Source organism: Anabas testudineus, chromosome 10 (assembly GCF_900324465.2).
Source record: "Anabas testudineus chromosome 10, fAnaTes1.2, whole genome shotgun sequence".
Classification (NCBI taxonomy): domain Eukaryota; kingdom Metazoa; phylum Chordata; class Actinopteri; order Anabantiformes; family Anabantidae; genus Anabas; species Anabas testudineus.
In genome coordinates, this window is record NC_046619.1 from 17,023,571 (window position 1) to 17,044,724 (window position 21,154).

The 21,154-nt window shown below is 43.0% G+C and overlaps 2 protein-coding genes across 4 annotated transcripts; both read right to left on the reverse strand.

Annotated features, from left to right (window-relative positions):
* Positions 1-790: 790 nt before the first annotated feature.
* On the reverse strand, positions 791-8,522 carry sfxn5b (sideroflexin 5b). Of its 2 annotated transcripts, XM_026358660.1 has the most exons (14): positions 8,226-8,514; positions 5,774-5,842; positions 5,517-5,594; positions 5,385-5,411; positions 5,222-5,276; positions 5,085-5,110; positions 4,878-4,931; positions 4,645-4,701; positions 4,484-4,549; positions 3,345-3,435; positions 2,907-3,022; positions 2,609-2,694; positions 2,134-2,251; positions 791-1,896 (listed from the first exon to the last, which is right to left on the reverse strand). In XM_026358660.1, exons 1-14 carry the CDS (start codon positions 8,280-8,282, stop codon positions 1,819-1,821), a joined length of 978 nt encoding a protein of 325 aa, XP_026214445.1. In that variant the 5' UTR covers positions 8,283-8,514; the 3' UTR covers positions 791-1,818. The 2 variants fall into 2 exon arrangements, 1 of the variants encoding a protein (XP_026214445.1); XR_004463398.1 differs by lacking the exon at positions 791-1,896 and having other exon boundaries at positions 2,207-2,251; positions 2,609-2,834; positions 2,937-3,022; positions 8,226-8,522.
* An 812-nt stretch (positions 8,523-9,334) lies between these two features.
* LOC113160036 lies at positions 9,335-20,695 on the reverse strand. Of its 2 annotated transcripts, none has more exons than XM_026357064.1 (6): positions 20,509-20,695; positions 17,259-17,788; positions 16,139-16,745; positions 13,067-15,532; positions 11,895-12,030; positions 9,335-10,377 (listed from the first exon to the last, which is right to left on the reverse strand). In XM_026357064.1, exons 2-6 carry the CDS (start codon positions 17,701-17,703, stop codon positions 10,117-10,119), a joined length of 3,915 nt encoding a protein of 1,304 aa, XP_026212849.1. In that variant the 5' UTR covers positions 17,704-17,788; positions 20,509-20,695; the 3' UTR covers positions 9,335-10,116. The 2 variants fall into 2 exon arrangements, with proteins under 2 accessions (XP_026212849.1, XP_026212848.1); XM_026357063.1 differs by having other exon boundaries at positions 19,998-20,695.
* Positions 20,696-21,154: the final 459 nt, after the last annotated feature.

Below are 21,154 nucleotides of genomic sequence, written 5' to 3' on the forward strand. Positions count from 1 at the left end.
TGCCTCCACTACTGGTAAAATACTCTGAACATTTATTTTTATTATTAGAGGGTTAGAGTTATCGCTCTAATAAAATGTTAAAATAAAAATATTAAAAATACTAGAAATAAAAATGTAAAAAAGTAATTAAATGATTTAAAAGTTACCAAAATAGTTGATTCATTTTCTAATTTAGTGTCAATCATCTAAACTAACTGAGCACTTAGAGAAAAGCAAATGAAGTCATGTAAATTATACAAACTCTAAAAGCATAATGGTCACAATGCGCCTGGAAATAATATAGTTTGATAAAGTTTTTATTACACATTTTTAAATAATACAGATACACGTTTCACATTGTTGGCAAATATTCAATAAACTTAGTCGTAGTAGAAGTATTATACAAAGAATTAATAATACTAGTTTATAATCAGCAGGTATGATACATAGGTTATGTTTCAAATATTGTACAAAAGAATTATTTGGTTATACAACAGTAAAGTACAACAGCAGTGGAGTGAATCATCCCTCATATGAGTCAGGAAGGAAAGTTGAAAACAGTGTTTGGCTACTGTAGTACCGGTAGTTTGCTCAGTGTTGTTTCACATTGTTTGGGTTAAAATAGCTGGTAGATAATAAAAATGTAATTTAAGTGTAAACTAAAACACATGTACAGTAATAGTACCGTCCCACAGTGATCAATGCCTGTATCACTTATACAGAATATATCCACACTGCAGCCTGGTAGAGAGAGTTTCCTCTAATGGACTCGAATGATAATAGAAAAGGATGAAAACACTCATATATTGACTTTTTTACAGTGTTTCCCACAGGTCGAAAATATAAAAATCACATGGAGCGGTGAATCCCCACCGTCGACATCACAATGAGTAGATTCTGACCAATAAATAATTAGTTGAACGCAGACGTGTCGGTATAAATGTGTTTTGATGTCTATTACTGCAAGATACTGCAGTACAGGAAGACCAAAGGCAATTTCAGGACAGGTTCTTCATCACATCTGAACTCTAGTTTGAGGGCATTGTGAGATAATTAACAGGATAAAAAAGCAGAAAAACCTTTCAGCGACACGTTTGTTCAAACTTACATCTTTGTTTTTTCTTTTCCTTGTGAACACGGTGTCTCTTTAAAGTGGTCATAAGTCATGGATGTTTAGAATTAATGGACTTAAAGATAAATCCAGTGATTCGAATCCTTTTGGATAAATACAGCCAAAGTTAATATTGGTAAATTAACATGACTGCATGTTTACTTGGATGTGAAAAGAATCGCTCATAGTGATGAATTCTTATCTAACTCTGCAGTGCTACTGAGCTTTGAAGCGTCTTTCACCTCCTTCCAACCTGCAACGGTTTTCATTTTATTTTTGGCTGCAGCTGTTTTCATTGAAACAGCTCTGAAGACCACTGCACTGTGCACTAGATGACACTGTTAGCAACTAGCTATCCAGGTCTCTGCTGACTGTGTAAATACTGTAGGGAACATATCATATCATATGTTTAACCAGCATCAACAGCAGGAAGGTGGGAAACACTGTACTTTATATATACATACTTTAAACAAGGCTAAAAACTGATTTTACAGTGAACATATTTTACATACAGAGCTACTTCCTTGTTCATAAACAGTAAAGACAGAAGAATCTGTCCCATTATCAAGCTCTAAAAAACATTAATCAATAATTGCTATGAAAACTGTTTCTAAACAACGAGGTTTAGAAACCCTGGGTTAGTGAGTAAACCATGATTTACTGCAGCAGACGGTTCCAAAACCTGGTTCTCCACGACTTCCGTCCCCTCTCCCACACCATCCCATCCATCATAAACCCTTGTTGTAGGTTACCGCCTTGCAATCTGTTGCCATGGCGATCTCTGGCTCGAGACAAGACACCTCAATCTGCAAATGAATAAATAAATAAATAAATAAATGTGAAGCTGATGGGACTGTAGGAATATCAGCTCCACATCTCCGTCTTTACGAGAGAAGAAGAGAAATCTGAATGTAAGAGGGGGGTTCGTGTTTGTGGTCGGATGCTGAGTGTGTGAAGTGATGTATGTGTGATGTTTTTTCTTACCAGCTGCTCTCTGAGCCATCTGTTCTGCTGCAAAGGCATTTTATGTGACTGTACTGTACCTGTGACATCTGGGGAAACAGGCTGATGGCCACAGGCAGGGAGAGGCCGAAGGTAACGAGGCACACAAGGCTGTGGATGGGTAGCAACAATCTTCGGTGGCTCTGCAGGAAGCGAAACCTAAAGGAGTCAAGATAGTGATAAAAGAAAACATGAGCCTGCTGTGTGGCTACTGCAAAAGCCAGGAGTTAATTTTAGATCTGCAGATAAACACTGTGCAGATTTGGGGGAGCTATTTTGCACAATTGGTGGGTGGGAGATTTATCTGCCTGTGTGAAAGTTCCAGTTGTGGGTTTAATGAGTCACAGCGTAGATACTTTGTTTTAAATGGATAATTTCAAACACATAAATCACATTTGGCTCTTTTATTGCTTTTAATTCCACATTTTCTCTGGCCACAGTGATAAAGTAAAATAAAATACACTTCTAAATAAACACTGTTTATTTCAGGGACTCAACACAACATATGTTTTCTACCTCTCTAGGTAGGACATGATGATGGGGGGCAGGACAAAGATCGGCATCGGCAGGACCACACGTGTGAAGGCGGTCTCCATGATGGCCTCGGGGGGAAAAGATGAGAACATTGTGCACACGCTTCATTTCAAATATTGCAATGAGTTGGATTCAATTTTCTCTTTTGTGACATCAGAGGGTTGTTGAGTGTCAGGAGCAGGAAATGGAGCGTTTTCCTCATTATTAGCTACAAACAGCAAACAGAGAAAAATACAAGTGAACATGCTGAGTCTGCACAAAAAAAAACAACAAGACTCACATGTCTGGCTGCAATTTTAGACGATCCCACCACGTTCCCGTTGTTGTCCAGCACGTCGATACCTTCAGACAACTCATTGTGTCTCATCAAAGCCACGTTACAAATGTTTGCACTCGCTGAGGATGGAGAGAGAGAGAGAGACACGTTTCCACAAGATAAAAACAGATGCAGAAGACAAAAAATGTAGTCACAGACCAGGAGAAGCACAAAACCAGCCAGCAACTTAAAGTGGTGGAAAATGCACCATCAAAAAGTACAGTAATAAAACATTATAAAATTTTATTTTGAAATTACATGAATGCACTCGACAAGCTGTAAACATCTACAGTATTGTACAATTCATCACTTCACATGTCTGATGGAGAGAAATAACCACCAGGTGGACACATAATGCCCCTTCTCATTACCGCTGGTACACAGGGTCCTTTGACGACCTACCTACAGCTGGGAAGGGGACAAATCTCTGTATTATCATTCTGGTGGCAGGACTCAACTTGTTCGCCTTCTGAATCAGCACATTTAGTCCCACCTATTAAATACAAAAAACACTAAACTATCATTAATAAGTATGAGCATGGAAAAACTACATCAGATAAATATCAAAACAGGTTCTAAGACATTTTGCATTTAGTAAGAACTGCAGTGACAGCCATTAATATTTCATTACTACAGCTAAAACTGAGATCATCACAGATATACAGTCATTAAATACATATATTAGAGTAAAAGTATGATCCAACCATCCTTATTTAAACTGATTCTACTACTGTCAGGCCAGTTGTCATTGAACCATGAGTGGCTTCACCCCAGACAGGTCGCTAGTCCTAGAGAGACACGCAGAGACAGTCAAGTAACCAGGTTACAGTCGACTTTCTCAAGAAAGTGTACAAGGAACAGGAAACCTGGTTACTGTAATTGGGGTAGGGGGTTAGAGAAACCCAATTTCCCGAGGTAGATTTCTCCTGAAGATTACTCTAGTAAACGTGTCATAGGGTTTCTAATCGTGTTTCTGCAAGAGCACGTGCATAACAAAGGCTGCAGACGTTCACCGCTCTACTACTATCAGCTGAGAGGAGCAGCTGGATGAAACGAGAGATCAGTACACATAGTGATTTTAAATCAACTCCTCTGCAAAATGAAAATAAAACTGAAAGTTTCCTGTATATCTTTAATTCAGACAGTTTGAGCTGTAAATAGGAGCTCTGTGACTGTCTGTCTGTCGCTGTTTGTCTCTCTCACAGCGCTGTCAGTCACCTCCTGACACACATATTAAAAAACTAAAAAAAAGGAAAGACAGAGAAAGAAGGCAGTCAGGAAGCGTCTTCTCTGTCTCCATACAGCTAAAATCTGTGAACCACGCTTCCAGAATCAGCAAATGGCAGAGGAGAAATCAGATTAGTGTTTTGCTGCATGTATATTTTTAAACCCACCATCAAATGACTCAAATAAGAAGCAGCATTTATAACCTCAGCACCAATCCACTAAATAAAGATTCATTTAAGAAACAGATACTACGTCTGCACCACATTTATACTGTAGCTCCATCCTGAATATCACTGAATGAGAATCACACTCACTGCAATGGAGACGGCGCTGGTCACAGCTCCTACATAGCCTTGAAGAAACTTGGATGTTGGCGTCGGCTGCAGAGAGACAGCGGGAGAGATGATACAGCTGCCAATTTCTATAAATTACAGGAAACATGTACGTATATAATTGTTGGGAGAATGATTTTAACCTTTGTGGCGTTGCGGTTGGCGTAGTTCACACAGGCATTGTGACTCTGGTTCAGCCACTAGAGGAAAGAAAGAGGGAATAAGAGATGGGTGGAGGTTAAAGAGGATGATTAAAGAAAAGAAATAAGGAGCATGGAGGAGAATCATTAGGGAAAGAAAGGGGAGGACAGGTAGTATACTTACCACATGTACAATAAATGCAATGGTTTTACGATGTGTATGTTATTCACTGTACCTGCCATATAATGGTAGACACCACAGTCTGATTTGGGAGAAGAAGGCCAATGACCTACAGTAGATGAAACCAGGGAATAAGAGCTTATTTTTGGACAAAATAAGTCCAAAGTCTCATTTCATCTATCTCCAAACATGACCGTGTTAATGGATTTCTGCACAGCCAAGCAAACGTCTACAGAACACGTGGTTTTCATATGAGACTTACGATTGGCGTTCCAAATGGGACATAACCTGCGCAGCGAAAACATGATTTTCAGTAAAAAAAAAAACAACAAACAAAAAACGATGACTACATGGGCTGACTTGAACAAAATTAGCAAAGATCTTCATGTGAGGTCGTACCTGACATTCGAAATGGCATGAAGATCTTCTCTCCAGTGTCGGGATGAATGATAGCCTGCGTGCAGAGAGCATGGCGTCATCCTCATGCTGCCTGGAGCGCAGAGGCTTGAATGTATGGAGGTGCAGTCGACCCGTGATGATGCATGACTGATGAAGCACTTACCTGCTTTATCCTCTGAGCTTCCCACAGCTGCACAGCCAAAGAGAAGAACAAACAATTAAACATCTACATTTACATTTGTGACATCGGCTTCGTCTGGTGATGACTGCGATGCTTCCTCCTTTTGATACTCACCTGAAGATCAGACACTCCAGGTGGAAGCCTGCCATGTTTGTAGTCATCAAGGAGTTCGATGCATTCTTTCAACTTTGTCTACAAACAAAAGAATGAAAGTATGACAGAGTATGACTTCACATAATGAACGCATGCATTTCAATACCAACTGAATTTATTTATTTCTATTTGAATACACATTATTACCACAGAACCTAAAGGAAATAAAAATGTGTAACTGCTCTAAATACGTTCTGTACTTCATGTACAAGCTTTACCTCGGACACGAACAGGGTGCTGGGGTCGATGATGTCTATGAAGTGTCTGAGTCGACCGAGGAACGTGCCCTGGAAAAGACAGTAACACATGTTAAACTAAAAGCAGCACAGATTATTTCACGTATAGGTACAGTATATGCACCAAATCACCACCAGGTTGTACACAGCCTTGTGTTGGTGTGGTTCAGTAACAGATGTAGCTTCGAAACACAAAGACTAGAATCAAGGGTCGAACGACTAACCTGGCTCTGTTCAAAGAGCTCTGTTACACTGCACTGCTGTTTGAAGTTTCAATTCCTGTGCAGGACGGTGGATCGTTGCTTATAACCGATGAAACACAGGGAAATAAAACCATTAGCTCCTTAAGAAGCTATTCATGTCAACTTATTAACAAGCTGCTCATTTCATTGTTCACACTTCATTGTCGTCCCTGTTTTAAATCTAGAGACTGAACTGTAGACCCATACTACCAGCACTTAAAACCGTTGCTAAGACACAGCAACATTTACCAAATAATCAGAATATATCAATTACTTGAATTAGTACAAGTTACTATTAATCATCATGTTCTTCTTTCTAAACTGTCTAAATAAATGTTTTTTTATCTAGAGCGCTGGTGCAGGATGAAGTGTGTTTAACTTAGTGATACCTCAAGTATCTCAGATGGATGTAAAGGTCTGAGTGTGAGGACGGAGTGAAGCATGATCAGAGAACATGTGGAGGGCAAATTTAATGCATGAACTGGCCTTTAGCCAACTTATTTATACACAACATAACTAAAGGTCAGAGTGACAGGACAGAGGTGCTGATGTAAAACAGTGATTCTGATGTATCAGGCCGCAGCTGAGACGTCAGACGCTTCACATTTAACAAACACGTTCTTCCAACCGAGTTTTGGAGCTGCTGGTTTTCTGTTCCCTGCACCGTCTATATCGGCATGCCAATTGTTAAGTGTGTGTGTGCCAGCAGTCTGAAAAGGCCCAATAGCGCTCGGTGCCAAGAGTCTCTTTGGCAAAGCAGAGGAGTGAAAACATGGCAGCTTCCATCAGATTCCCTCGGAGAAATGTATTAGTTATGAAAGGCAGGAAGCACAGCGTCTATTTCAATTAGAAACAACTTTCAGTCCTCACAATCCTCACAGTACAAATAAACCTTCCTGCACCGTATCTTTAGGTGTTCTGCCCTCACGATTCCTCCATCATCAGCCTCCTCCTCTGCTCAGAGGCCATATGAGCTGCAGTGCTGTTTTGTAAGAATGGGGTAGAGACAGGATCCATGCGAGGAGCCTGCTTTAATTATGCATGAGCTCCAGATCCCATGAGAGTACACAGCGAGGCTCGCAGAGACGGAGCGCGGCAGAGAGCTCAGACAAACCGAGCAAAGATTTATGCTGATTCAAGGACTGGCCTCATTTCAGCTGCTTTGACGCAAGGAACTGAAAATATTACAGCACCTTTATTCAGAGAGTGTGAAGCTGGTGATGCTGAGAGAAGAATATAAAAAAAGGCTTCTGAGGTTTTGATGGTAATGGCTAAGAAAATAATGATCCACATGAGACGGAGTGTTAATGAACTGTCACAGAGACTTTCTGTGAGCCGGGCAGTGTCCTGTGTTAATTAGCTTTGGTGAATCCGTGGGAACAGACATGTAAAAAGTCCTCCACCCCTCCTACATGTGTAGGTACAAGACACCCAGACTGTCTATTTGAGGTCATTTTGTGTAGTGGTGCAGTTCTGCATCTCTTGTTGCAGGTTTGAGGCTGTTGCATCTCCACGGTTATTTATGTTTCTTATATGAAACATAAGATAAGTTGTTTTCTTTACAGTTTCCACTGTTTCCAAGCCTTTACTTTTGTAAGAACTCATATCAGCTGATGTAAAAATGCAGTAACTTATTCACACAACCTGAACATGGACTTTGCTCTGCAGCACCGTCATAAGAAAATTAAAGCTGCTGTTCAGTAAATAACACCTTTACCAGGAAGGTCACATTATCTTTCAAGGCCGAACAAAGGTAGATTCATTTTAAAGGAGTGAACACTGATTGATGGGTTCAGGTAAAGGTGGGAAAACCCATTAATCTCGAGCAGCCTGCAGAAATCTTGAATCATGACTTGGATGCATGTGCACAATTAAATAACTCACATCCTACAATAAAAACAAAAGGAGCAAATAAATACAGTCACGTAATAAGAGTGATAAACTGGGAGGTGGGGGGTCAACACTGATCAAATGTTTCACGGAGCAGCAGCAAAGCAAACGAGGTGAAATCTGTCAGTGGACAAACGACGACGAACAACTCCACGAAACTCAAAAAGCATCTGATCACCCAGTGAATCCATCGTCTGAAAGTTGCAGCTGATGTTAAAAAAACCAACACAACAAAGAGTCGGAGCGACATCAAAGGAACTTTGGCTACAAAGTGTCCGCAGAGCAGCAGGCGGGTCACTCACCTGGTCGTAGCGGCTTCTTCCGAGCTGGAAAGTAGGACACGCTGCAGATTCCGCCATGACAGCCAACTCTTTATTTATGAACGGAGTGGATCATGAACGGATTGTCAAGTAGACCGAACTACACTCAGTGTGGAGGTGCCGAGGCGACGAGCCGCGGCGCCTGTCGGGATGTGTAGTCTCCTCGTTTGGGTGAACGCTGGCAAAGTTGAAGCGCACGACTACACATCCCGAAATAATCGATCAGGTGAAAGCTGTTGCGTAACTGTTCACATCGATCTTGGGGGAGATGGTGGTGGATGCACCCATAGGTGTCAGCCTGACATAACGTGAAGAGGTGTGGCCTGAAGACGGGACGTGGAGGAGCTGAGGATCCCACTGTATTTATTAAAATGTTAATTAATCACAGATATGAAATCTGTCAAACACAACAGAGCATTAAATGTAAAGTACTTTACTGTACTTTATTCTCCTCTACACTTACTGATTTATTTGCAGTTTATTTTTACTACACAAAGAATAAAATATTATGCTACACAGACTAACTAACAAGTATAGAAATGAAAACAGCCACAGGGGCCTTCTGCTCCGTCCTTTAATGTTTAATGAGTGCTGTTTCCTCTGTGCCATCATCCCCCCACAGACATGGAGCTTTAGGAACAGCTTCTCTCCTCACTTCTCTGAACAGACAGTTCAGTGTAAACAGGAAATGCACCAGAACTCCCAGTATAAACTAAAAACAGTCAGTTATATTTAACTTTGGAGCAGAAGTGAACGTGAAACCATCTGAAATCAATGCTATGAGAGAGACAACGTTCAGCACAGTGCGCAGCAGTGTCAGAGCAACTCATCGATATTTACTGGAAATGCAATGATCCCCATTTCCAATAGTGCTGATAATGTACAGTAAAGAAAGAAGGTGCAGAGCAGAGGAGGGGGTGCATGCTGAACCTGCAGACTGAAGTAAGGACTGCTCTCTAGTGGAGAGGACCCAACATTACTCCAACATGCAGCAGCATGTAGTGCATGAACCTCTGCAGCCTTACTGAGGCCTCGTCAATGACAAGTCACAAACTTTGGTTTATATGCATTTTACTTTTATTACAGTACTGCGGTGATGTAAAGCATTGCAAGTAGCTACAGTGGTACTAGGGTGATATTAGAGAATATAATATCGTGATAAAAGTATCTGATAGAAATAACTTAAACTTGTATTTACTGCATTAATGCAAAAACAAGAAACTGTTAAATAAGGTCGTATTTTGTGAAAAAGTCTTAATCCTCTTTAGTTTTGAACATTGTTTTGTCTTTGTCGTACATGTTAATGCAGAAACATCCCTTCTCCTACAGCATTTTAATGGTGTGTTTATATTTTCTTATCAATTCATTTTAAAAAATGTTCTAACTCGATTAACCTTTGTGCACGTTGAAGTATTTGAGAGGAAAATGTCATTTACGCAGTCTGATAACTTACTTTTTAAGGCTACTTGAGCTAACATCATACTTTCTCCAGAGCTTTCAGCCCTGACGAGCGCACTAACTGCACTTCCACAAATTATTTTCTCCTACCTGTGTTTGATTTTATGCACATGTGAAAGCAGTGGGTTAAACGTCTAAACAGCCAACTACCTTAAGTTATTCTAGTAAGCATGGTTAAAACAATCATTTTCATCCACTTTGATTAAAGTTGTTGTTTTTTCTTTGTGCCAAATTGAGATAACCAGCATGCAACAGGGCAGTATTAGCAGTGAGAAGACCTGGATGGTTGAGGGATCAGATTTTGTGGAGCATTTGCTCGACTGTAATTTACTCATGAACTGTGATCCTCGCTCTTAACGGCTCTTTGCAGCATCACGCCTCATTGCAACGCAGCAAACGCACTCCAGCATGGCCGTCACTTGTGCCTGGTTCGCACTTGAAGCAGCGTGGGTGTCTGCTCCATGATCCGCAGTAACAGATTATCGATGTAGTCCTCCAGATCCCGCACTTGTGACTTCACCTTTTTCAGCTCGGCCTCGCATTTCTGCAGCTGCGCCTCCTGCTGCTGGGAGGCCGCCTGCTGCTTCTGCATGTCCATCTCCTGCTGCAGCAGCAGGGAGATCAGCTCCATGTTGGTCAGGTGCTGATACTGGGCCGAGTTGTCCACTGTCACCTCCTACGAGAGACGACACAGCGACAGTGTTGATATTAAGAAGTGGTGGAGGACGTGTTTAGATAATCTACCACACAAAGTCCTGCATTCCTGCAAGATAGCTTCTCATTTTCCTGCTGTAGGTGGTTGAGGTGGAGCTATTTACTCTATATTTTCTATTTTCTCAGTCACTGATTATTGTTATTTGTGTTCTCGATTTCTTTTTTTAATGTGAAGTCTATAAAAACGTCAGTAAACAGTGAGTCATCACTGACATTTTGACAGTACTTATTTTGTTGTTTCTAAGCTTGACAAAAATAATGATGCAGCAAAAGGTGCCTCCTGCTCTGCTTATTAATAATCAATTTGACAGCTCCGTCGTGTTGCTCTGGATTTAACGTTTGACTCTGTCAGCTGAAAAAATGAAACCTGTGATTAAACGGAAATGACTGAAAGGAAAAGCAGCAAATATACGATTCTGCATGAAGATTTATCTGATTATCAAATAGTTTCCCATTATTTTCTGTGCAGATTAATCTTCTAATAATTCCAGCTCTTCTCATATTGGCTGTTTGTTACCTCAGAAAAGTATATTCTCTAAATTTAAGTACAGAACTTGAGTAAGTCCCTGTTTTAGCATTAAAACTGAAAGCTGAGGAAAGCAACTAAAGAGTACAATCCCACTTCACCTGTTAGTTTTTGCACATGTTAAACAAACTGTTAGTGAGAGTAAGATGTGCGAGTTGGTGGATTTGGTCACGTTTAGATAGAACCAGGCTAATTGTTCCCCCTGTTTCAGTCTGTGTGCTAAGCTATGCTAATTCAATAATAATAAATAAAAGCAGTTAAATTAGAAACATGATTAAAATGACTGCTGACTGGTAAAAAATAAAGCATTATAGAATGGTAGGTGGTAAAAAATGAAGTTACAGTCACAGGAAGCAATGCACTCTGCAAAGTCTGCAGTGTATTTATTAACACCACGTGCACTGCTGGTGTTAATAAAAGTCCACTGAAGCATTAAATATGTGGACCTAATGGCTTTCTGTGATTTAGTGTGACATGTTAATGACCTAATTCTTCTAGTGTTTGCACACAGTGAGACATCCTGAAGGATAACTTCTGAAAATTAACTGTGATTTTACAAAAATAGGTGACACCTCCACTCATTTCTGTTAAATAGCTTAAAAATAAGATGCAGATCTATCCCCTTATTCTTTGACTTACAGTTACAGAAACCAAAATGTAGAACAGAAACATAATTTTAGGACCTGGAAACTCGAGTCCAGGCCAGAGAATTATGTCACACGCAGATGAGTAATGAGATCAGCATTTCTCTCCCCGGTGCTGAACGTAGCCTCGGTCTAGCAGGGAGCTGCTGGACTGTGACCGTGTACAGTGCAATGAGCATATCTGTTAAGATGTGAACATCTTTCTCTTATTAGAACAGGACAATTCACATCACATCATATTTAAATAATCAGCGTTTACCCACTGAAGGGTCGTGAAAGACGAGTGTTGTGTTTTGTGTTTCACAGTACCAGACTCTTCTCAGGTTCTGCTGCAACCTGGGATGCGGCGCGTCCAGGGTTGATGGTAGACTTGAGTTTCTCCAGGACCGAGCGACCCTCCTTCTTCTCCGATTGGCTGGAGATTAATGGCTTCACTGGGTGAGTTCTGCAAAGTGAAGAGGTCAGCACTGGTGTTTCAGCACAGCTCTACTGTACATTTATGATGGTAAGTTACTGTATTTCAGCTCAATCAGCAGGTTTTACTGGACTTCACACACTTTTTCCTTTAGTTAGGAACATTTTAAATAATCTTAAAATGATTAAAGTGCGAGTGCATCACTTCACTTTCTCCTGGAAAATGAAATGATCTAAAGGAACAGGGGTTTAGTTTACAACAAAAACAAAGGAGTGTACAAAAACTACAGTTATTGTGTTTAATTAGAGCTACATGTTGACCACAGCCAAAAGAAGAGCAGCCTTCACAAACTCCCTTTACTTTCATTCATTTTTGTTTCTTGTTGATTTTATCACTGCTACATTTATTTAACTGAGCTCACATCTCTTATTTTGTAAATAGAAAGTTTTCTGTCATGTATCTGCTGTAAAAGGTTTAAAGAAAAGAAAAGTACATGAGATGTTTGTTTCGTGGGATTAAACTGTGAACAACTGCAACACAGTAAGTATCCAGAACGTGTAGTCTGGACTCTGCTGGCTCCCACCCTCCAAACCTCTATGACACGTGTCCTCTTCTCATTCCTCTCTGTATTTTAGATGTGCAAGCTGCAATTTCTTTGTCCTTGTTTCCTAAACTCTATGGTAACCGTGTTAAGCTGTGAATTTAACTCTACGGTGACACTTATTTTTTACTTTTTCCACTTTCATGTCCAAATGTCTGGACACATGTTTAGCTTCAGTAGCAGGTGGTTAAAATGGCAGCGAAACGAAGCTTAGGCAGGACAGAGTGTCAGCAAAACAACAAAATGACAACAGCCAACAAGAACTGAAGCATGAGATGAAAAATATAAACGTGAAGCGAAGCCGTGAAGAGTGCAGCAGTTAAAGGACAGGACTCGTCATTTCAGTTCACGTCAAACAAGGCGTGCAAACACAGAATAAAGCAACTAAATAGAAAAACACCATTTACTGTATGTGTTTCTGCTTATATGTCGACATAAGTCATATCCTAGTGTGAGGATTCTCACCTGCTCTCCTGATGGGGCAGGTTGCTAGCTGGCTGTGTCTCCTCAGGCATAAGTGAGAACCGTGCATCGACCAGGGGCTGGTCGGAGGTGCAGGTGGTAGAATAGGAGGAGGTGTAGGGGGCCACGGCCAGCGTAATGCTGGCTCCAGCACTGGGCCCCATGCTTGAGGGATGTATGGAGGTGCAACAGAGAGGGGTAGGGTGGAGGTCAGCCTGTGCATCTGCTGACAGGCAGAGTGCAGAGGGGATGGAGGGAGAAGAGGATTCAGGCCCTTGCAAAGATTGACAGCTCTTTAACTTGGGCGGGGCTCTCGAGTTTGGCGCTACTTTCGCGTGGAGGTCTTCGAAACTGATCTCTGCGGGTTTTTCCATTACGCAGTTTTTTGACAGAAGTGTTGTGTTGTCTTTTAGTAGAAGCTTGTTTTTGGTGCCATCTATTTGCAAAACTAAATCCGTCTGTTTATCCGATGCCACTAAACAAGAGAGAGCTGAGTTAGTGCGCTGATAGGACAAAGGTCCTCCACTGGCTTCTGAAATGTTTTGAACAAGCGACAACAGCTGTTCAAACTCTGCGTCTCCACTCACAGTGGCCTGGCTGTTTAGACTGCCTCTGCTGTTCTGTCGGGACACTCCTTTTGGTCTGAAACGTGCACTAACCACACCAGAAAATGACTCCGTCTGGCTAAGTGTGCTCAATTCAGCCTGTAAGTTGCCATTATCATCAAAATCTATAAGTGTCTTTTTAGAGGCACCGTCACCTCCTGTTTTATTATTGATTATGAATTCATTTTCAAAATCGGGTGAATTTGATTTTTTATTTGGTGACGTCAAAGCAGCGATTTCATGGACGTTGGCCCTGGAGTGACCATGTGGTGCCGCATTATTCAGCTCACATCGACAGTCTTGGGAAACTGGAGAGACTTTACACAGTTTATTTGAAGATGCAGTTATTTCAAAGGAAGAGTTCATCTCAGGTATGTAGGTGTCCTTTAAGGTGAACAAGTCCTCAGGTGCCGTCTCCTTGTGGTAAACAACTATCTGTGAATCTTCCAGTGCTTGTATAAAAGTTTCAGCAAAACTATTGTCGCCTTTGAGAGTTTCAGCTACCTCTGATTGAGAGGAGGCGTCAGAATCGATAAAACTAAAGTCTGAATTATTTACATTCATGTTCAAATCTCCTAAAGTTAGTGAAAAGGACACATTATTGTTGATGCACGTGGTTTCAGTTGAGTTAGACTCATCTACTGCCTCCTCTGTTGGAGTGGTCGTAATATCTGGTACCATGACATCTGGTTTAGGTGGAGAAGTAGTCGACATGTCCAGAAGATCTGTAACAGATATCTCGCAATCAAGAAGCATTTGAGGCCCTGAGTTCGTAGATTTGATGTTATTTTCAGCAGCTTCTTCAGCGTTCAATGACAAACACGGATTTTTGACTTTGGGTTTTCCATAGTTTAATCTACACGCGCGCCTAAACAAGTCTTGTTCAAACAACATCCCTCCCCAGCAGTCATTCACATCCTCCAAAGGTTCATATTTGAACTTTCGCAGCTTTCCTTCGCACACAAGACCCGGTGATGTCATGTTTGTGTACGGCTGGGAGTGGACACTGAGGGAGTCTGAGGTGTCGCTGCTTGTGTGAGGGTCTGGGGATATGCTGTTTCTTTTGCATTCGCCTTCTCTGCCACGTTGTAATGAGGCCACACCGGTCTGTGAGAGGAGGTAGGCCTCTTTGTGGACAGCTAGCTCCTGGCCTCTGTGCAGCCAGCCATCTGAGTAAATCTCATTCACTGGAGTTCTTAAAAGTCTCCGTGGAGGCAACGGCGGAGGCTCCTCTTCAAAAGTTTGCAGCTCTTGTGTATGATTATTTGCATGAACTGGACCATAGCTGTGTCTACGGGATGAAGGCGGACTAGTTCTCGACTGTTTTTGAGCTCCTTTAGGTGAGTTAAGCCTGCTGGATGCAAAGGCATCAAAGGACTCATCCCATTCTCCTGCACTCTCTGACATTGAGCGAGTAGCTGAGTGATTAGGGGAGTTTTGTGTTGCTGCTGCAAATGCAGGAAGTGATATCTGTCTAGCTACAGGCCTGGGGCGCTCCCGCTTTATGGAAGTCGAATTCGTAGCATCTGCAGGGCAGGGTGTGCAAGGCTGGGAGGGGACGGTGGTATAATGAAAGGGGGATGAGCCAGAAGAGGAGCAAGGAGCAAAAGGAGGGGACCTCTGTGACTCTTCAGCTATGAATTCTTCAAAGAAGGGGTTGCGCTGCATACGTGGAAGGAAGGGGTTGGATGGGGAGATGGGCGTTGAGGAGGGAGAGGAAGAAGGGGTGAAGGGTTTGGTGTGATCATTAGGTGAGATATGACCAGAGGGGGAGGCAGAGGAGCACTGAGGAGGTACAGGGGAGCGAGGAGGTAGGGGAGGGGGTACATCTGAGCTGCTTTCTACCTTAGGAGAAACTTCCAGCCTGTGGAGGAAAATAGGGCACAATAGTCTTCTTAGTTAATGATGTGCCAGGTTACCAAATGGGGAACATCTTTCTTACACAAACAGATAAGACAACTTAAATACTGGCTGACATTTGTGAAAGAAAGAATTATGGAAACAGTACGAATTAAATTGAAATAAAAGCAAAGCACAAAAATAATCAAGCAAAATAAAAGATAATGCACTGAAGCCATTCAAGATCATCCGCACTGGTGGCTATTCTGCTGGCTGAGCTCGGGTCAACATGGAATGATTTTCTTAGCATCCTTCTGCAGGAGCATCTCCGAAACCACAATGATGTTGCATCTTTGACTGAGAAACAGACACACGCTGCTGAGGAAAATGAAAACGCTGCAGTGCTATTTGTGGAAAATATCAAATGAGATGATGTATGATGATATAGCATGGTCTTAAAATGGAGAAAACTGGGAACTCAATCACCTCCATTTTCAAATGAGCAGGGTGCAGAGCAAACACTGATCTCAGGACACCCAACTGAATACAGGCCTCACATGGACCTGTTGTTGTGCCTGGATAGAAAGTACGTTCATAAAACACAGTGGAGCCCACTGTGACCTTCACTCACCTTGGCTTGTTCTGCGAGTCACCGGAGCCAAACCAGCCTCTCAGCCTCCCCTCAGACGTCGAGGCAGCCTGGTTCAGGTCCGACTTAGCCGGGAGAGAATCACTCCTCCCTCCAGAGAATAACGTCTTTCTTAGCTTCCTTCCTTTTTCCGGTGAATTAGCAGCAGAAGAGAGGATTGGCATCGCCGCCTGCGCGGGGTGATCCCCAATCTGAGCTTGCTGATTGGGAGGAGAGCGCCCCCGAGCTTCCTTTTCTTCATCCTTTTCCTCTTTCTTTGTATTGTCAAAGGAACAAAACCGGCCTTCTGTGAAGGAACCTTTGTCCTCGCACTTTTTGGTGAGGTTCTGCAGGGAACGGGAGAGCGGCGAGCACTTCTCCAGCAGGACCAGCTTGGATGGAAGCGCCCCTGAACTCTTTGGAGTTGATGGCTCAGAGTCGTAAACATGGCTTCCATTTATACACAAGGAAGACTTGGACTGAGTCATTGTCTGACCCTTGAGAGACTCCACTGCGAGACTTGTTCGAGGAAAGGCTGTGATCTTGCTTGCTTCATCACTGAATGCTCGCTTGTGTGTGAGAACATTAGTGGTGTGCTGGCTGGTGAGCACTGTTGGAAAGAAGGAAGAGGTGAGTTATCGAATGGCATCTTTTTGATTTGAACACAGGTAAATCTGAGAAAGTTACTGAGAATTATACGATCGTTTGTTAATGTTAAAGCTGCAATAGCAATACGACCACTGGGAGGCAGTGCAACAAGCAGTAACACACAACACAGACATATTATCATTGGGCTGATGTGTCAGCCCTTGTGATACTCTGTCTGCACAGCCAGTCTAAGCGTCTGTGAATCCAGTTTTACTCTGATATTGTAAAATCACACATAATGAGGGCTCCGAATTCAAGCTATTGTACTTGTTTGCTGCTATATGCTAATATAATACTTTTGCCATTACATCCTGTGTGTTTTGTTTAAAATGAATACTGTTTCACAAAGCGTGTGGTGATGTTAATGAGAGCAGTCTCCATGTGCAGAGAGTCGACCACCCTCTGCTGTCAGACTGACAGAATCAGATTTATTGTTGGGTAACTCAAACGGGCATCAGCCCTTATTTCAGCCTACCTTTTTTAGCTAAATCGGCCTCTCCGTAGTGGGTATCCACTCTCACTTTGCTAGTGTAGATGGGGGAGCTGGGAGGGTCTGACAAAAGATCCAGACTGGGTGGAGGGACGGGGTTATCACTGGCCATGGAGGACATACTACTCTCAGAAGCCAGAGAGGAACAAGACCTGGTGTCGGACGACTTGCGCAGTCTTCCTTTGAAGAAATCTTTCATCTTGCTCTTCTTGTCCTCTGCCATCTCCACATCATGTGACTCCACCACGCCTGTGAACTCTTCTCCAAATGGCTGCCCCAGCGAACCCGACAGGGCGGCGTAGCGGCCTGGCACGATGGCCGAGGACGACTCCATGTCCCCCCTCTTCTTTCCTGTGACACGATCCTTGAGCTTCCCAAAGGCCGAGCGAGGTTTATCCTTCATGGTGAGGTCGAACATACTGGCTGTCATGTTGTTGCGCGTGAACTGGACGGTCACCTGAAGTTCACCACGTTCCTTCTCCTTTCTTCCAGCCTTAGAGTTGAGCTTGAACCATCTGGAGAAACCAAAGAGACAAACGTATTTCACTACATTACTTCAACAGGTGAAGACTGTTTAAAGTGTTTCACATCTGCATCAAAGCAATTCACTTCACTAAATGTTAAATGTGTCTCTACAAACCAGTCCACATCGACACCCTCTGTACTCAGACCCTTATCAGATAAGAAAACCCCAGCACCACAAACAACACTAAAAAACAGATGTCACTTGGCCATTCACTGGGACAAGATGAAATTGATTTCCTGTTGGAATGATGTCCACATATTACATAATTTGGACGGACTGCTGGGGCATTGTACTCAAACTCTATGAAAACATACAGTTTAAAAGCCACAGAGCAGGAAATCACAATCCGAATTCCTCAAGGTCTGCCCACCTGCACCTGATGTGTGTGCACTGGATAAGACACGGACAATATGAGGAGTCAACCAGTCAAATCCCGCCTCTGAAGTCCTCTGACTGGACCAGACAATGTGTTGCAGGGCCAAGGCGAACAGCAGGAATTCAGCGAATTTCACTGAGCATACAGCGCGAGGAGGGAGGGCGGAGAAGCCACAATTAAAGACAGATGTGCTGTATTGTTTTAGTCTACTCTGCTCTGCACATGCTCCTGTTGCATCACCTGTGTTACATCACAGCCGAGTTCGTCAATGACTTGAAGTATAGAGCAAATTAGATAAGAGCCAGAGCCAGAAGATAAACAACTGGAGCTCAGTCAAAACCAGAAACCCTCAGTCCATCTTAACTCTTCCACGAGGTATAAGACACTTGTTGTTCTGTAGTTTATCTGTTTGACAAATCATTGATGTTATAGTTAAATTATAGGTTAATAAAAGTATTTTGTATCTGATGAATAATTGTTTACTAATATCTAGGTGGGAACTCTGCAGTAGTGAGTGAGAAATGAAGCTGCTCTTGACATTTAGTTAAATTACTTTTAAATTCATGTAAAATTATAGAAAATTCCTCCAAATAACTTCTTAAAGCCACAAAATCGGGGTGATTATCTTGTGTTTGGAAGTAAAGAGACCAGCACTGGTGTTTTGATTTAATGATATTGACTCTCTGTACTTGGCTCAGCCAGAGTTAATCCTCTGCAAAAAGCATTATAACGCATTATTAACGGCTCTTTTCAACACTAATCTGCAGCAGAGCTCCACTAAATAGTTACTGACACTATCTACCGCCTCTTTTAGGTCCTTTCTTGGCTTTGGTTTTCACTACTTCTCCAGAAACACTGCGGTTCTTTAGCTCAGCCAGCTGAGGTTAAACTGAGCCAGTGGCTTTTTGTTTTGTCCAAAAAGCAGCTCTGCATCTGAGAAAGCGTCTACTGTGCCACTAAATCTCTGTGCTCTGTGGTAAAAGGTAGTGAACTCCAGTATCTTCACACACTGCCTCACCGTTATAATAATAAATGCATTTACCGTTTAGAGGAGTTCAGACGCTGCATGACCAACATTTCCTGCTATGACTTTCCACCTCTCTGCAGTTTTCTGAATATAATGGGCCACTGGTGGCACAGATCACATTCCTGTGCTATTTATACCTAAGGAAAGATGAGTTTCTATCTCGCTTTGGCACATTTTGCAAAGCTCCAGCTGGATACATGAGCTTTAAAAAGTTAAAATGGTTTGGAACAATATGGATGCAATCAAGAATGAGTAATTATACAGAGAGACTATGTTTACATGTATAGTGGGAAATGGTGCATAGAGAGGAAAGCGTTTGGATAAAGTCATTAATTCTCCCACAGTGGAAAATGCATTGCATCTATTTTTTTTGCAGTGCATTGTGGGAATCTCTGCTGTACTAGACTAAGGCAGGACATCAATCCAGACTTTAACGAGCCTTTAATGCATTTAGGGCTCGGGCACAGTTCCCTCAACCCCCTCCTGCAAAACAGCACCACGTCTGTGCAGCAGCTTTTCTTGTGGGAGGTGATCAGTGAAGCTTCTCAGCTGTGGGATTGTGGGTTGTACATGATGCGACATGGTCGATGATTACAGAGCACTATTAGGCAGTGACAGCTGCATGTGGTGGTGGGGGGGGGGGGGAACTCTCCACATCTTCATGCTGAAGAGTGAACTGCGTGGAAAGTTGCGCGTCACTGTGCCGTAGCGCGGATTCAGTGTCATCCTGGACCTGACATAATGTGTGAGCCACGTTTGTCATGCAGGCTACGTCAAAATTCAAACACAACCTACTCATCTCTCGGACACGTCCCTTGCTGAAATATCTTATCAAGAGGAATGATGGTTTGACCGAGAAACACGTCCAGTCCGATGAGCACCCGGTGCATGACCGTCAGCACCAGGTCCCCGCTCCCCGGGGGGTACGCGCTCCGACCACCATCCTCCAGGATCCCGGGGAGCAGCTCGAAGCAGCACTCCTCGTTCCACTCGGGCACCTCCACCTTCTCCACCAGCCCGGTGGTGTACTTCTCCTTCCCCACCCGGATGATGGTGTAGAGGTAGCGGCTGCCGTGCTTGCCCTTGGTTCGCAGCCCCTTTGCGCGGAGGACGGTGACATTCACGTGTGTGGGCACCCAGCGCTGGTCGTCGTCCAGATCTATCAGTGACATCATGTTGCACCGCTTCACAGTGGCAGCTTCTGGGCTTCACGAGTCGTTTGTCTCATCAGCTGCTCGGGAGAACATCCCTCTTCACGTTGCGCCAGAGTTTCAGGGCTGCGCAAAAAAAAAAAAAAAAAAATCACCTCTGCAGAATATCTCCACAGTCTCTGAGGGTTTACCCGAGGTCAGCTTTCAGACAGCAGCCCGGACAGGCCTGTGTTTAACTTGAAGCACCGCGCGTCATTCCCAAATTCAGTCTGTGCAAACTTAGCAGAACGAGCTGAAACCACTCCGCGTCCGCGCTGCGTACATGTCGCATCGGTTGTTTACTGTCCGAAATCTGCTCGTTGTGTTCCCGGCCCGCCCTCCTCCACAGCAGCAGGCCCGCACACAGAGAGAGAGATGCCGCAGACTTAAAGAGAAACACCCACCGAACCGGTCTCAGCTCCACCGACACACGCACACGCCGCACGGAACCGTGGCTGGACGTGAGCGCAACAAGACGCGCATCCAGCTGCAGCTGCTTCTCTGTGAGCAGCAAACACGATGGATTAACGAGTCAACAGTTAAGGATTAAATAGTTCAGTTATATTCAGTGATTTCCCACCTTTAATTGAAGTGACTTAGTCTTTAACAGCCTTAAAACAACCTGGAACCGGTTCACAAATCGTCAAAACTTAATTAAATGACTAAACCTGATCCGTGGAGAAGTTGTCAAATAGCAAGAAAGATGTTTTCACAAATCTGAAACTGTGTTTTATTGAGTCTCCAGAGTCTCCTTGATCATCC